This window comes from Olea europaea, unplaced genomic scaffold, assembly GCF_002742605.1.
Source record: "Olea europaea var. sylvestris unplaced genomic scaffold, O_europaea_v1 scaffold699, whole genome shotgun sequence".
Classification (NCBI taxonomy): Eukaryota; Viridiplantae; Streptophyta; class Magnoliopsida; order Lamiales; family Oleaceae; genus Olea; species Olea europaea.
The window spans coordinates 10,846-25,559 of record NW_019265383.1 but is presented as its reverse complement, the minus strand read 5'-3'; the positions used below and the strand labels follow the sequence as shown (position 1 = coordinate 25,559).

The 14,714-nt window shown below is 34.2% G+C and overlaps 1 protein-coding gene across 1 annotated transcript; it reads right to left on the bottom strand.

Annotated features, from left to right (window-relative positions):
* Positions 1-10,536: 10,536 nt before the first annotated feature.
* Positions 10,537-13,669, bottom strand: LOC111390625 (protein SMAX1-LIKE 3-like). Its single transcript, XM_023015687.1, has 3 exons — positions 12,235-13,669; positions 11,760-11,982; positions 10,537-11,595 (listed from the first exon to the last, which is right to left on the bottom strand). Exons 1-3 carry the CDS (start codon positions 13,380-13,382, stop codon positions 10,666-10,668), a joined length of 2,301 nt encoding a protein of 766 aa, XP_022871455.1. The 5' UTR covers positions 13,383-13,669; the 3' UTR covers positions 10,537-10,665.
* Positions 13,670-14,714: the final 1,045 nt, after the last annotated feature.

Here is a 14,714-nt window from a genome sequence, read left to right as displayed (position 1 = left end):
GACTTGGGATGGTGGTCTACTATGATTGGGGTTGTGTGTCCATTTGACTTGATCTAGGACGAGTGTCACCTAATCATAATGTCTTTCCCCACGTTTATTGTATATTGTCGAACTTTTGCTATGTTTGGGGCCTATTTGACTCGAACTATTAAGCCCGAGGGGTTTTTAACCTGGTGCCCTAAGGTCGTCTGGCTTGGGAGTCACCGGCCCAACGTTCGCTACGGGGGTCATTTCTGTCGCCTAATGAGGATAGCATTGCACTTAAGTTCGTTTGTTTTAAAAAAAAAAAAAAACATGAGATCATTAAGTTAGGGGGAGTAAAAATGTGACATTTGTATCATTTGATATAGGTCCTCGTGATATTGGATTTGATTGTCACTTGGTCGACATACACCTTTGTTTGGTTAGCTTCACGTGTCTCTTCTCACTAATTTAAGGTTTTGAGTCTAGCTTGCATGGACTACGTGGCACTTTTCACGGTGTTGGTCTGTATACACTTGACTCCACGAGTTCTTTGATCTATGTGTGGACTTACGAATTGTCTATATGCTGTGTATCGGGTTTGTGTCTTCATGGTTATGTTTGGGCTCGATTACATATTTTGCTACACATCGTTAAAATTTTGTTACTCAAGGCTATTTTCATAATTTTCAGAGTGTTATGCCATATTTTAAAGAATCCAAAATTTTGGTGCTATTTTTGAAAGTTGCATTTTATCTCGAGGCTCGCTCCATACCTCACTCGAGCGATAATAACAGATTCACTCTCGCTCGAGGCTCGCTTAAACCTCGCTCGAGCGACAGTGCAAGGTTTTGAACTATAACTTCATTTCTCGCGTTTCCAGTTTGACAATTCTCCAAGTTCTTCACAAATTTCATACAATCCTCTGGAATTTCATCTGTTCATATTGTTAATTGAGTGTTACGACGTTATTACACATCATTTCAACATCAAAATTCCATTTTTGAACTTCAATTGAGGTAAACTTTCCATGTTTTTATTTTTTTCGTTTTTTTTGTCTTTTCCTCAATTCTTTGCATTTTGCGTGATTCTTTGCTTCTATTACGTAAATTCTTGGGCTATATCTTGTTTAGCATCGTTGCCATGAAGTTTGTTTCACGTTGGATTTATATTTTCCATGGCATTGTGAGAATTGTGTTGAAATTTTGCTTGTGTTAGTTATGTTTTTCATCGAAGTTCATCGCGTTGGTTCTTGCATTCCGTAAATCCGATTTGCATGCCGTTTGTTTCATATTGTTTGGGATGTTACCTAGTTTGTGGTTGTGTGATTGGGTACGGGGTTATATGGTTACGTCTCTTGTGTGCTTGGAAATTCGTGCCGAAGTGTCGCACGCCACATGTTCGATGAATTGACTTAACTATTTCTGTCCTTCTTTGGCATGGTTGGTTCTTTTTCTTTTTGCATTTTTTTCTCCATTGGAATTGTGTGCATATTCTTAGTCGAGTGTCAGGGTCGTGATAACTTTGGTCTTAGGGTCGATCGCATTTTTCGATGTCTTATTTTTGTGTCTCATTTGTGTGCACGGTGTGCCATGTCACATTGCATCGTTTCACGTGTATTTTTCGTGTATCTCATTTCTTGCCTCTTTACGTGTGCCAGATGGCTCGTAAGCGATCGCGTCCCTCTTCCCAGCCTGCTAGTGGTTCGACCTCATACAGTCGTTCGAGGTTCATTTCTGCTACTGCTCAGGAGGTCTTCACGTCCCAGTTCTCCTTACGCCCTGTTCTCATGGAGCGTGAGGTAATCCTTTCTGACCTACCAGTTGAGATAGCAGCCATTCTAGTATCCAGGGGTTGGGAGCCTTTACTTGTTGGTCTCTCTCCTCCACCCCCTCTCCTTGTTCAGGAATTCTATGCTAACATCCATGACATTGATGGGTCCTCATTTCGGTTTTTCTACGGGGTCATACTTTTAGGGTTACTCCTTCTGCCTTAGCTAGGGCTTTAGGTATTCCTGAGATTACCCATCCTACATACCCCTATATTTTACCCTCTTCTGTTCCGGCCGACTCCCTTGTTCGGTCTTTACCCACTAATCGCCAGGTTCTGTTGCGCATTGTGTGCACGAACCTTTGGCCTGTTGGCCATACTTCTTCTTTACCTATGGGGCGGGCCCGATTTTTATATGCATTACTTCGCGGGGATTCGATTGACCTCCCTAGTTTTATTTGCCAGCAGATTCTGGCTTCTTTTCGTACTCCTGGGGGTCGGATTGGGTTACCATATGCTTGTTTGATTCATCGGGTAGCCTTAGCCTTAGGTGCTTCTTTTCCTGAGAGCTCGACTCGACGCATTGGACGTCCGATTGGACAGCAGACTATACATCAGAGTCGCTCTCATATTCCCGCTTCTTCTTCTTCTGCTCCTGCTCCTACTGCGGATGCAATTTTTGATGTTTTTGATTCCTCCGAGCCCCTTGATCCTATATTTGATATTCTTACTGGGGGTTCTTGAGTCTGTCTTCCGTCTCGTTCCACTCCTCCTCTTACTATTCCGAATAGCTCTTCCGGTCCCTCTGCTTCTACTTCAGTCCCTAGGGTGGCTACATTGCCAGTTGACCCGTTGGTGCCTCTTTTGGGTCCGATGACTACATTGATCGATCAGCAGGCTCGTATATTGGCTGAGATCACGCAGTTACGTGCTGCTTCGGAGCGTCAGACAGCTGAGATGGCTTCATTTCGCCGTGCTCTTGCTGTTTGTCAGCGTCAGCTGCGCTGGATTCGAGATCATTTGGAGGCCAGCACGAGTGCTGAGAGTGGCTCTGATTCTTCAGATGCTGCGGATGCTGCTTCTTAGCTTATTTTTCTTGTGATTTTTTTTGGCGCTCTTTGGCCCTTTGTGACAAAAAGGGGGAGTAATTTGAGCGTAGTTAGATCGATTTGACTTGAGTAGGTTGGAGTAAATTAATTTTTGATAACTTGATGAGAACTTGATGAGTATATATTCAATGTTCTAACTAGATTAAGTTTTTGATGTTTTTACAATCTTAATGTTTGTTATTGGTGTTTTAAACATACATTGTGATTGCTTCTTAATCTGGTTAATGATATATATAATGTATATCTTGTCTCTGACTACTGTTCCCATTTCACTTGCGTTTTCACATGGTATTTTGAGTTTTGCCTTTTCAGGAAACAAGATCAACAAGATATTGCAGAGATAGTAGATAGGCTGGAGTCAATGTATTTTCATCCTTGACTATCAAATGTGTTTTGTCACAGAATGCCAAAGGGGGAGTTTGTTAGGAAATATGTAATTGGCAAATCTGTGACCAAGGACCAAAATGTAATAATTGTAAAGTCAAGGATTAAAATGTCATAATTGTAAGGTCAAGGACCATCGCTAGAGCCTCGCCAGCAGGTCGCTCGAGCTAAGTGGACGTCGCTCGAGTCACGCTGGTCCCTCGCTCGAGCGACCTATTTATCTGGGCAACATTAAATTTAAAAGCTCGCGAATTTTTGACGCGCCACAAGACCATATGTTGAGCCATATAAATACTATTCGTCTCCTTCGAGTTGAATATGGAGAAAATACACATTGAAGCCATATTATTGCTTCACTCTAAAATCCTTGGAGATTAATCCTTTATATCTTTCACACCAAGGTTCAAAAAGCAAAACAATCTTCTAAACTCTTCAGATTAAAAAAATCCTTGGCTTTTGCAGAAAAACATCACACCTTGAAACACCAAAACACCACCTTCTCTAAATCCTATAAAACTTCCAGAAGATCCTCAGATTGAAGATCCGGGAAGAACTTGTTTGAAGAGTGGGAGTGCTTGACGATTCACGGGAAGTAGAAGTCACACAAGGCTGGGATGGTAGCACAGATCTGCTAGATCCAGGAGAGTCTTGTTCTCAAACAGTAAGGAGGTTAGAAAATTGAGGGGATCAATTGTTCTGACGTACTGTAAGTTACCTTCTACAAATAGTGGATCTCTACTGGCTTGAGCCCGGAGTTTTTACCCAGTTGGGGTTTCTCCGTCAACATTCGTTGTATTCTTTTATTGCTTTTATTTATTTATTGTTACTGGTAATTCAACATAAGTAATTAAGACATGTGAATGAATCTGGACAAACTTTAATTCTTGTGACTTGTTGCACGAATTAATTGATAAGTTTTTTTAATTCCGCATGAACCCCTATTCCCCCCCCCCCCCTCTAGGTGTTAGTTGGGTCGAACGTTAGGTTTTTATTATTGATAAGTTGAAAGGAATGGTGTATATCAAAGGATAGACGAAAATGCTAGAAGATAACGGAGGTTGACAGATGGTCATATTACTTTCGCCATCCAAAACTAAATAGATATCAGAATATGTACATATAGCCCGATATGATGTAAGGGCTATAGAATACAAGTATGCAAACTACTTTTATGATGAATAAGCTTAGAATACAAGTATGCAAACTACAATGTAGCGTGCAAGATTCAAAGGCGCCACCATATCACGTAATTGCAATATTATCACATAATTTTTTCATATTAATTTTAGATATTTAATTATGCAGTTCTTATTAAATTATAACTCTTATAATTTAACCTCAATTCTTATTTTGTAGCCATCAAAGGGATCTGGTTGGACACCGTCGATTTAAGCTTTAATTAATTACTTCTTGTACCAATCAACTCTTGACCGTTCAAGATTAACTAATCAGTTTCAATTATATCCACTATCATCAAAGCAGCACTATCAAATCAATTGAAATTATCGAATTTTATTTTTCAATAATTAATTCCTCTTGACACGTGGTTAATAATCCGTCCACATCAATCGTTAAACAATTATAAATGACTCATTTGACCAATTAGACACTTTTTAATTATTTATATAACTAGTTCCATTTCTCACTTTGCAATTTATTGTGATCGTATCACAACTAAGATTTTAAGGATTTAATTGCTCATTAGAAAAATAATTGTGCAACGATCATTCCTATAAATTAAGTGACAAACTACATGTTACGATACTATATTAGTCAATTAGTTCATTTTAGTTCCCAAAGTAACGATGTATGGATGATATAATTAATATCACTTTGTTTCATCAAATGTCAATAATTAACGTTCATAATCCATTTAGAATATAGACTATGTTTGACTGTTAATAACATTTAATTCTATATGATCATCATAGTAAATTAATTATTATGTCGTTGCCAAAGTCTAGATAAACTTTGAAAACATAATATGGCATTATTAAAATAAAGTGTCCAACTTTATTTACTGGTCGTAGACTTTAGTTTGATCAATTTATAAATTTAATCTTTCTATACTTCACAACTTAAGTGCTCAATTTATAAAGATATTCGCGATCAAGATACATTTTATTATTTGTTCACATATTGAATGCATTAAATATTCAGGTAATATAAATCAATATTTATTTGTTCAACACATAAAATCGAAATATATATTTGGATACATATGCCAACGGTACTTTCGTTTAATGTAACATTGTTACTTTTAAGTTGTGAATTTTCTAGCAAATGTGGGCTGTCAATTTTAGATTACAATTGCAAAATAGGGTTATATTGAAAGGAACTCAGTTGTAACGCACGAAAATTGTGATTAAAAGGGGCTAGTACAAGTTCTTGAAGGCTGTGATAACATGAAAAAAAAAAAAAGGTTTTTAAAGTAAATGTTATAATTGGTTAAAGTGTTGATCCCTTCTCAAAAAGAGGTCAATATTTTACGCTAAAATTAAGCTCCTATTTGGTATGGATAAAATCAGATTTTTAATAAATTTTAATAAAAATTGATAAATTATATGTGATTTAAAAGTGATGGATCTCATAAAATATTTAGTTAAAATTAATTGTTGATTATGAGTTTAACTTAGAGGAGTGATTTTGAGAATTGATTTTTTGATCGTTAGGAGAAAAGTATGGTTCACCTGTGAGATAAGAAGTCAAATATCACGGCTGAAATAGTGAAATAACGGTCAAAAAATCAATTTTTTGAGAAAAAAATAGCTCCCAAACAGGCCCTTAAATTAAAATTTAGACTTTAATTCCTATCAATCAAGGAAATTGTGTTTGGTTCCAATTTTTCAAAATTTATTTTTAACAAAATATTTTTTAATAATATATTCTCTCAATAAATAATTTTGTACGTAAATCTATAACCTTTCTCCACATTTTACCCATACATTCTTTAAAAAAAAATAATAATAATAATAAATATATTATTAAGAAATTTACATCAAACATGCCTAAATTATTAAATTTGCTAATGAGTGCATAACACTACTTTTTAATGGGGGAGATACCTTGTTTTAAAAGAGAATCGAAGACTACAAAAGTGTGCCACCCTAACAGGGATGCTCTCTGTTACCCAATTACTGAAAGAGGAAGTCTGTATAATAATTAAATAGTTTAATCAGGTAGTAGTACTAGATATAATTTATAATTTACAATTAAAATAGTAAAAGCAGAACTTGATCTAAAGTAAATAAATGAATTTATGCTACAAGCAGTTAACAAAATATGAGCAGATTTAAAATAAATGAGGGATAATTAAATTTGTGGTTCTAAATCTTTCAATTTGTTACAACTTTTATCCTAATATTTTATTTGTAACAACGCCGGTCCAAAAATAAGTTCCGACCACATTTTGACCAATTTTAAAAAGACAAAATAGTAACTTTATAATTTTTTTCACATAAAATAATTAAAAAAATTCATCTCCTTCCCAACCTCAATTCCCCCACCACACTCTACTCTATTCTTCAATTCTTTGTGCATTTTTCTTGGAGAAATTTATAGCTAGTATCGTTACATGATAACCTTACCCGTAGTGCATCCTTGATAAACATTGTAAGTTATTTGTGATATAATGGTCAAAGTCAAACATTAATTCCATTCATACATTTTGTAAGATCAACAACTATCTACTACTTACCAGCATCTCTGTCCTATTATAGTTTCAACAACTTATAATTTTATCCAAACAAGCACTTAATGGCAATATGTAATGTGAGAGTATCTTGGATCTAACACATACAAATATTTATGGTCTGTTCAATATATGTTTTTTAGAATAAATTTTGTGAAAAGTAATTTTTTGACAAATGTGTAGTTAAAAGTAAGAATAAAATTATGAACATGCGAAACTATTTTATTAGAAGAATGTGTGTCTGAAAATAAATATGAGAAAAATAAATTTAATTTTTTTTAATCAAATAGTGGTTTAATATTTCTCTTTTTAATTATGTCTAGTTACATATAACAAGCATAAACATTTGTACACATATATTAATTGCCCACCTCTTTTACTTATTGATTAAGCTAACTAGGTCTAAAGTATCATGTCATAGTCATACAAATTGTTCATGCCATTATAAAATTAATAGTGAGAGGAATCTCACTGATCACGCATGACTTGCTTAATAAAATGGATCATAAAATTCTAGCATATTTAAAAAAAAAAATAATAATAATAATAATAATAATAATAATTAAAATCCCGCTTATTTTACCGTCCAACATATTTTAATACTAAATTTGGAACATTTTGTAAAGTTAATAGATTAAAAAGTGCTCTTTTAATTATAATACACGAGGTGTGAAAAGGAGGGAAATTTGTATCAAAAGGACCGTCCACTTTCCTCACTTTCGTCAAAATAAACAAGTCATGATGGAGTATCTTCTTGCTTTTGAGGGAAATTAGATTCCAAGCCTTCACATGTCAATAAATTAAGACACTATTTCTTGTTGGATAGATACTTACAAATTCCCAAGATTAATAGTTTATCTCACTCGTTTATTAGTCTTTTTTCTTTTTTTGTATTAAGTGGAAAAATTTTATTTTTTATTTGTCAATAAATTTTTGATAAGTAATGCATCATAATACTACTAAATTATAATAAACACATTTATTCATAGAATTGGAGTATGCCGCTAAAGAGGGCGACAAATTGTCTCTTTTTTTCGTACCTTGAATCTACAAGTACTAATTGAGGCTATCAAATCACCAAAAGACTAAATTTTGATTCCCCTTCTAGCATTTCATTCGATAATAAAAATATTTAAATCTTATATGTTCATCATATGAAAGAAGTGAAATATTTGAGATTTCATTCTCCACTATAATTAATGGGTAAAATTCTCCAATTTCCTTTGGCCTCTTGAAGTTCCCCCCTTCGAGAAACACCACCAAAGAGAGCTAATAATGCAACTTTTAATAAATACATATAAAAGTGATTTTTTGGTGGAGGAAAAAGGTTCCTTTTTATCTCATCTTTTTCATTTTTTTTTTTTTTTGTCATTGTGACTAGGCCTCCATTTGGAAAGAATTTATAAACGGTTAAATTTATAAGATAAAAATTAACGGATGATAAGTGAATTTTATTTGTGAATTTATTGAAATGTGCGATTAAAAATTAAATTTGACAGTTTATAATTAATTTATAAAGTTATCCGAACAAAAGCTAAATAACTTATTAGAAATTTATTAGTAAGAAAAAAGTCACGTCAACGTGCAAAATGAAATCTCGAACACGAACAAAAAATTCGGTGTGGGTCACATTTAATCACAATGACCATGACAATGATGAACTCTCGAGGTAGTTAAACCTTCATTGTAATGTACGTTTACCATAATGAAGATGATGGAGTTTAGACTGGAAGGAGATGGATAAAAGACGTTATTATTTTAGTAGAACTCTGATAATTATGTAAGAATCACAAACAAAACATGCTCTACATACAGGAGAATTTTTGCCACAATAATATAGTATATCATTTGAAAAGAATATTATATCTCACAATCGAAAGAGGTTATTGCTTTAGTAGAACTCTGATAATTGTATGAGAATCACAAACAAAACATGCTATAGGTACAGGAAAAAATTGACAAAATTTTCGCCACAATAATATAGTATATCATTTTTAAAAAAAAAAAATATCTCAACCCTTATTTTTAACCGATGCTCCCTTGTGGCTTCCTTTACAATCTGCATTACATCTATCGCCTAATCTTTTGAAAAGCCCATGGGGACAAATTCGCTACTTATGCTTAGAGGTTTAATCAAAGTCACATAGCTAAACAACTTTTGCTTATTCTAAAGTAAAAAACATATTCTTTTTTAAGGTTTAAAGTGATTCCTTATCCATGTTTTTCTCATTATTTTAGCTTTACTTTTCCTTAATTATTGAGTTAATTATATAATCTGGAATCCATATTCTTCAACTTTATTGCTTTCTAGAGATAAGAATGTTTGGTTTCGAAAATCAAAGAAAAAAGTGATTCGTTTGAAAAACACATCACAAAGCATGAAAAGTAGTGCTATTTTGTCATTTCTTAGGGAAGAATTTTGCTTCTTTTTTCCCCCCTAAACTTCTAAAGCTAAAAAAAAATATAATAATAATAAAATTGATGGGTTTCCTCTCCTTTGGGCAACATTATGTTATAATTATATTAAATTTTTATTTAAGTTGCTTAGTAAAACGATTATTTTTCTCATTGGCTCCCAAACCAATTAATTAACCATGTAATTATTACATGTCAACATATTATTGTTTTGAGAAATAACAATGGAGAGAAAACTGTAGGATCTTCATTATATAGTCAACTAGAAAAATACTACTAAACTTTTACTTAATTTAGAAAAAGATATTTTATGGAGGTAAGAAGGGCCCTTCTAATTATTTATAGTGTTAGACGAGTTACGTTTTTAACTCTTTTGACATTCAATTTTGAAGTTCCTCATAGTTTTCTTTGTATTGAGGTGCACTAACATACCTTACAACCTTCTTCATACTCGAACTTTACACAAGATTTTCATATTTCCACATTATAAAAACATATAACTAAACCTAGAAGGGCGAAATTTTGATTTTTACCTGATCCATAATTTGCCTTATAAATAAATAAACTCTTTTATGGCCTAGCTAGTAAAATATATTTAAAAGGGAAAATATTTCTTTTACCTCTCTCTCTCTCTCTCTCTCATTTTTTTTTCTTTTTTTCTTTTTGATTAACCCTGGCCCCTCTATATAGTATTCAACATTTCGTAAATTGGCATCTGTAAGTTGCTAATCAAGCACTTTAAACTATGTGTTTGCCGCCCCAACACTTTGTTCCAAACTCGAGTTTGTAATTTGTGGTTGATAATAAGTTCAAACTCCGTCATTGAAATCTTTCTATGAATTAAAATAAACGACGTGTTTAGTGATAATCCTTAGAAAGTCTATTACTAAATTTTCTTTAACCAAAAAAAAAAAAATGAGAGAGAAAATGCTTCTCTCTGGCAAAAATTTAATTAATAAATTTGACATTTTTCTAGCAATTTAGAAATTTTTATGAGAATGGATCGATATGGTATTAAGGCAAATACATGTCCCGAATGAAAATCTCATCCATTAATGAAAATTATGCAGTAGCTTTGATAAAAATTGAATATGACTACATGTGATGGTGTGTCAAAGACAATATTTAAATAATTAAATTTTATTTTTCTTTAACAACTCAACCTAGGTAATTTAGCTCGAACAAAAGCAAAAAAGAAACAACAAATAGAAAGTAACGAAAAAATCTCTTTGGGTTTCTATTTACAAGAATGAAACCTAAGGATAATTAAACATTGAGGTCCACATATGAATCTCTCCCCACAAAAAAAAAAACACAAATATTTACCTTTGTCTCCTACAGTTCTTCAATTTTAAAGAGAATGCATCTATCAACATTTTCAAGAAGCCCTATATCATGATCGATTGACTCATGTTCAAAACAAACAGTACTGTCATGATCATCAAAAGAGATATTCAAATCCAATGAAACACGACCTTTTTCCACTATTGATTCATCAGACTTTTGCTTGGTAGAAGAAGAACATGTTCTTGAAATAATATTCTCAGAGCTCAAAATGACAATGGCATCACAAAGACTAACTTCTTCACCATTTGCATTCCCTATTCTTCCTCTTTTGATTGCCATTTTTATGCAGGTTTTAGAGCAATAATCTATGTTCTCCAAATCTTCGATGAAAAATACACGATGAGGATTAGCAGCCACTTCTTGAGCGAATCTTTGAACTAAATCTTCCGTTGTTGAGGATGAAAAACTGCTCAGTAAATTAACAGATACGTAGTTTGAATACGAACCGAAAACTATTTTTGCCAATTCCCTTGCAATTTCCTGTTTAGCTTGTATATCAAGGCCTTGGAAGTATAACCATGTTTCTTGTTTCTTGTCTTTTCGTAACATTCCAGACCTGCATTGTAATATAGTTTCAGCAATTTCAGGAATAATTTTTTTCTGCCTTGGGACGTTCTTCTCCAATTCATTGCAAAGGATATTCAGGTTTTCAGCAGTGAATTCTTTAAACTTTTGCTTGTAATCCGTATCCATCACGTCACTTGAAGAATCTGCAGAATTAGAGGCAGTAGATGGCCACTGCTGATTCTCCGATGGCTGTGTGGATTCTAGCAATGGGAAATGGCTTAACAACAAATTAGGGTTCTGTGATGATGCCGAAGTGAAGAATAAGGTTGTACCAAATGGTGAAGGTTGGTTTTGGACTGAATCACTTACTGAATTCCATGTGGTACAGATTTCTCCCACTGAGACACAGTTCTGAAATCAAACGCAATGTACGAAAAGGGAAAGTTTATTAATTTTCACGTGTATAACATATAAGCAATAGCACAAGATTGGACAATACGATGAATAATGTCTAGTGAAGAATCGACCTAAATGAAAAAGGACAGGATAATTAGGTAGGTAAGATTAATTATAACCTGATCATCAGTGTTAAGTCTTCTACTTTCATTCCTAAGCCAAGGAGGCAAGCTTGACAATGTGGGCTCACCGTTACAAATTCTGGCTAGTGAATCTGGAGTTTGAATTTGGAATTTTGCTGAATAATCAGCCCTGCAAGTAACCTTTTCTTCTCCTGTTGAAAGCAATAATTGACAAGTACCATTTTCTTCATTGTTGCTTCTTGCCTCAATTTGTTCATTACTGAAAGAAAAGAAGGAAATTCAAAAATTGCTACAACTCATTGAATCCTGAATTAGTCTTTGACTACAATTAGAGCAAACAAATTAGTTATCCCTCTTTTATCATGTATTAACACCGAAAATAATGCAGAAAATAAATAATAGCCAAAAGAAATCTATAGACATAATTTAAACAAAACGTTTAGCGAATCGAGACAACACTCTAAAGATTAAGAAGGAAAATAAATTAAGAAAACACGATAAAATGTTTTACCTGTAAGAATTTAGACTCAATCCCAAACTGTCTGCAGGTATTGTAACAGGATGCAAACCCCAAGTAGTTTCCAGTGAATTATGGCCTGTTCTACACCTCCTGTAAGTCTGAAAAGTCGCAATTCCCATAAGCCAAAACCTTCCAACCTCTTCAATTCCATGAACCAATCTCCCAAGCTCCTTGATCATGTGCTCTACAGGAGAGTAAATACCAGAACTAACCCTATGATCAAGAAGCCACTTGAGGTCTCCTAAATACAACACAACTCCTTTTCCCACCAGACTCTTCAGAAGACAGGTTAGTTCTGTCATTTCCTTTTCAACTTCTTCTCTAAGAAGATTGCAGAATGAATAAGGTGGGATACTTATGAGTTCTAATTCCCCCAAATCCTCGGGAATTTCTCCTTTTTTAGCCCTATTCATTAATCCTGTAACTACAGTTTCTATAGCAGTAACACACTCACCAACTATTACAATACTTTTCCTTCTCTTGTTCATTAAATTGTTAATCACGCTGTTTATTTCTTCGTTTTTCACTGATTCGTATGCAGTTGGCTTGCCATTGTTTCCTCCAGTTTGATCACTAGTAGGAGGTGATGGGGACGGGGACAGAAGTGTATTGTCTTTGGATTTATTGCTTGAAGAAACAGCGTTTTCTACATTTCTTTTCACTTGAGTACTCGAAAACCCAGCTTCCCTCATGACCCTACTAACACTAGGATCATCTAAAATGGAAATTATGAGGTGGGCTAACTCTACTTTCACAGCAAGAATAGGCTGCTGCTGATTCTCGATGGAACCGCGTCTCTGGTGCGCTTGTGCGCGCTTGAAGGCCGCCACCAGCGCGTTTGAAAAGGAGGGAAATTGCGAATGATGATGGCCTAAAATAGGGCTGGAAGAGGATGCCGGGGTGCGGTTGAGCGCGACGTTGAAGCAAAGCTCGAGGGCATTGCACCGAAGAGGGTGTGAATGGGACCGAAGGCAGGCTATTCGGAGCAAACCGGTGGTGGCCGCCAGCATGGTATTGGCTACATGCAGAGGAGTCACCTGTGCATGGCCACGCCGCTTAGCTAGCACCACCGCTTGTTTCACGGTGCCGGCAGCCTCTGCTGTTAGAGCTTGTTGCACTGCACAACCTCCTGTTCTCATTCTCTTTATTTCTTGACTGTGTTGATTGCAATTATTGACGAAAATAAGGTTGTAATATGGAACCTGAAAACGTGAAAGCTAAGGAAAATCTTGTGAAAATTACCTAATTAAAGGCATAATTCTATTGGAATTGTACAGTATGTATTCGTATGGAATCTGGGGTGTAAAGGAAGATTATGATTTGACATACAAGAAAGAAAATATACGGGATATGGTTTTCTTTTCTCTCAGATGAGTAAGGAATCCAAAGTCGAGTTTGTTGTGGGAAGTGGGATGCATATGCTGACGAGGTGGATAAATTGCACCAGTCCTATATATCAAAAGGTAAAGGCAAATCACCTCTCTCTCCCTCCCTCATGCTGTATGTACTATTTAATTTGAGAGTCTTGGCTAACAATTTTTACTTAACAACATCATTCATCCATTTTAAAAATTATTTTTTAAATCGATGGCTCGAATTTTGGCAACACCAACATAATTGATATATCTATGTCATTGATATAAAAACAAGTTTTTAGTATATTTCAATAAAAATTGATAGTTGAGAAGTTATCGATTCCATGAAATATATAATTAGAATTAATTGTTGACTTTGATTTAAAATTTAATTCAAATTTTTTAAGTGGAACAAACAGGAGCATATATACGTACACATACACATACTTCGTGAGGAGAATCTTGTTGCAGTTATTTGGGGTTGAGAGCTTCCATTATCATCCTTCTCCTACTTGATGGTGAACCACTTCAAAATTTATTTTCACGTTTATTTTTCGTCATATATACAACAGACTTAGCTCCCGTTTGGTAGCAAATTTTCACCTCAAAAAATTAATTTGTTGACCATTATTTTTTTACTCCAGCTCTTATTTTTTACTTCTTCACTCACAAGTGGAACCAACTTTTCTCTCTAACAGTCAAAAATTCAATTCTTATAATCACTACCGAACAAACCTTTAATTATGGTTTACTCTACTTCCATTTTGATGTAATTAATATTTTTTATATTATTAATAAATGGTGGAAGAGAGAGACAAGAAGGGTGCTAAAGATACGTGGACCTTATTAAAACGTTGAGATATACACCTGCTGATTCCTATTTCCAACAATCTTATATATAAAAATAAATAAATAAATAAAATTCCACTAAATCTTCTTCTCGGTTCCTTCATTCATAATCTAAGCTTGAAGAAGGAAGAGATAAGAGCGCCCCTATGAAGAGTGTGGTCAAAAATTCATAATAGAGATGAATTGATGATTATCTTCATGCATTATATTCTAATTTAATTGATTAAAAGATATGGAATGTGCAAGCGGCTAGTGGGACTCTGCCTT

Excerpts from the sequence above, each read along its gene's own strand:
- LOC111390625 (XM_023015687.1), bottom strand. The coding sequence starts at position 13,382 with ATGAGAACAGGAGGTTGTGCAGTGCAACAAGCTCTAACAGCAGAGGCT. Across the intron at positions 11,983-12,234 it reads TTGAGTCTAAATTCTTACAG|TAATGAACAAATTGAGGCAA; the intron begins GTAAAACATTTT and ends CTTTTCTTTCAG. Across the intron at positions 11,596-11,759 it reads GACTTAACACTGATGATCAG|AACTGTGTCTCAGTGGGAGA; the intron begins GTTATAATTAAT and ends GTTTGATTTCAG.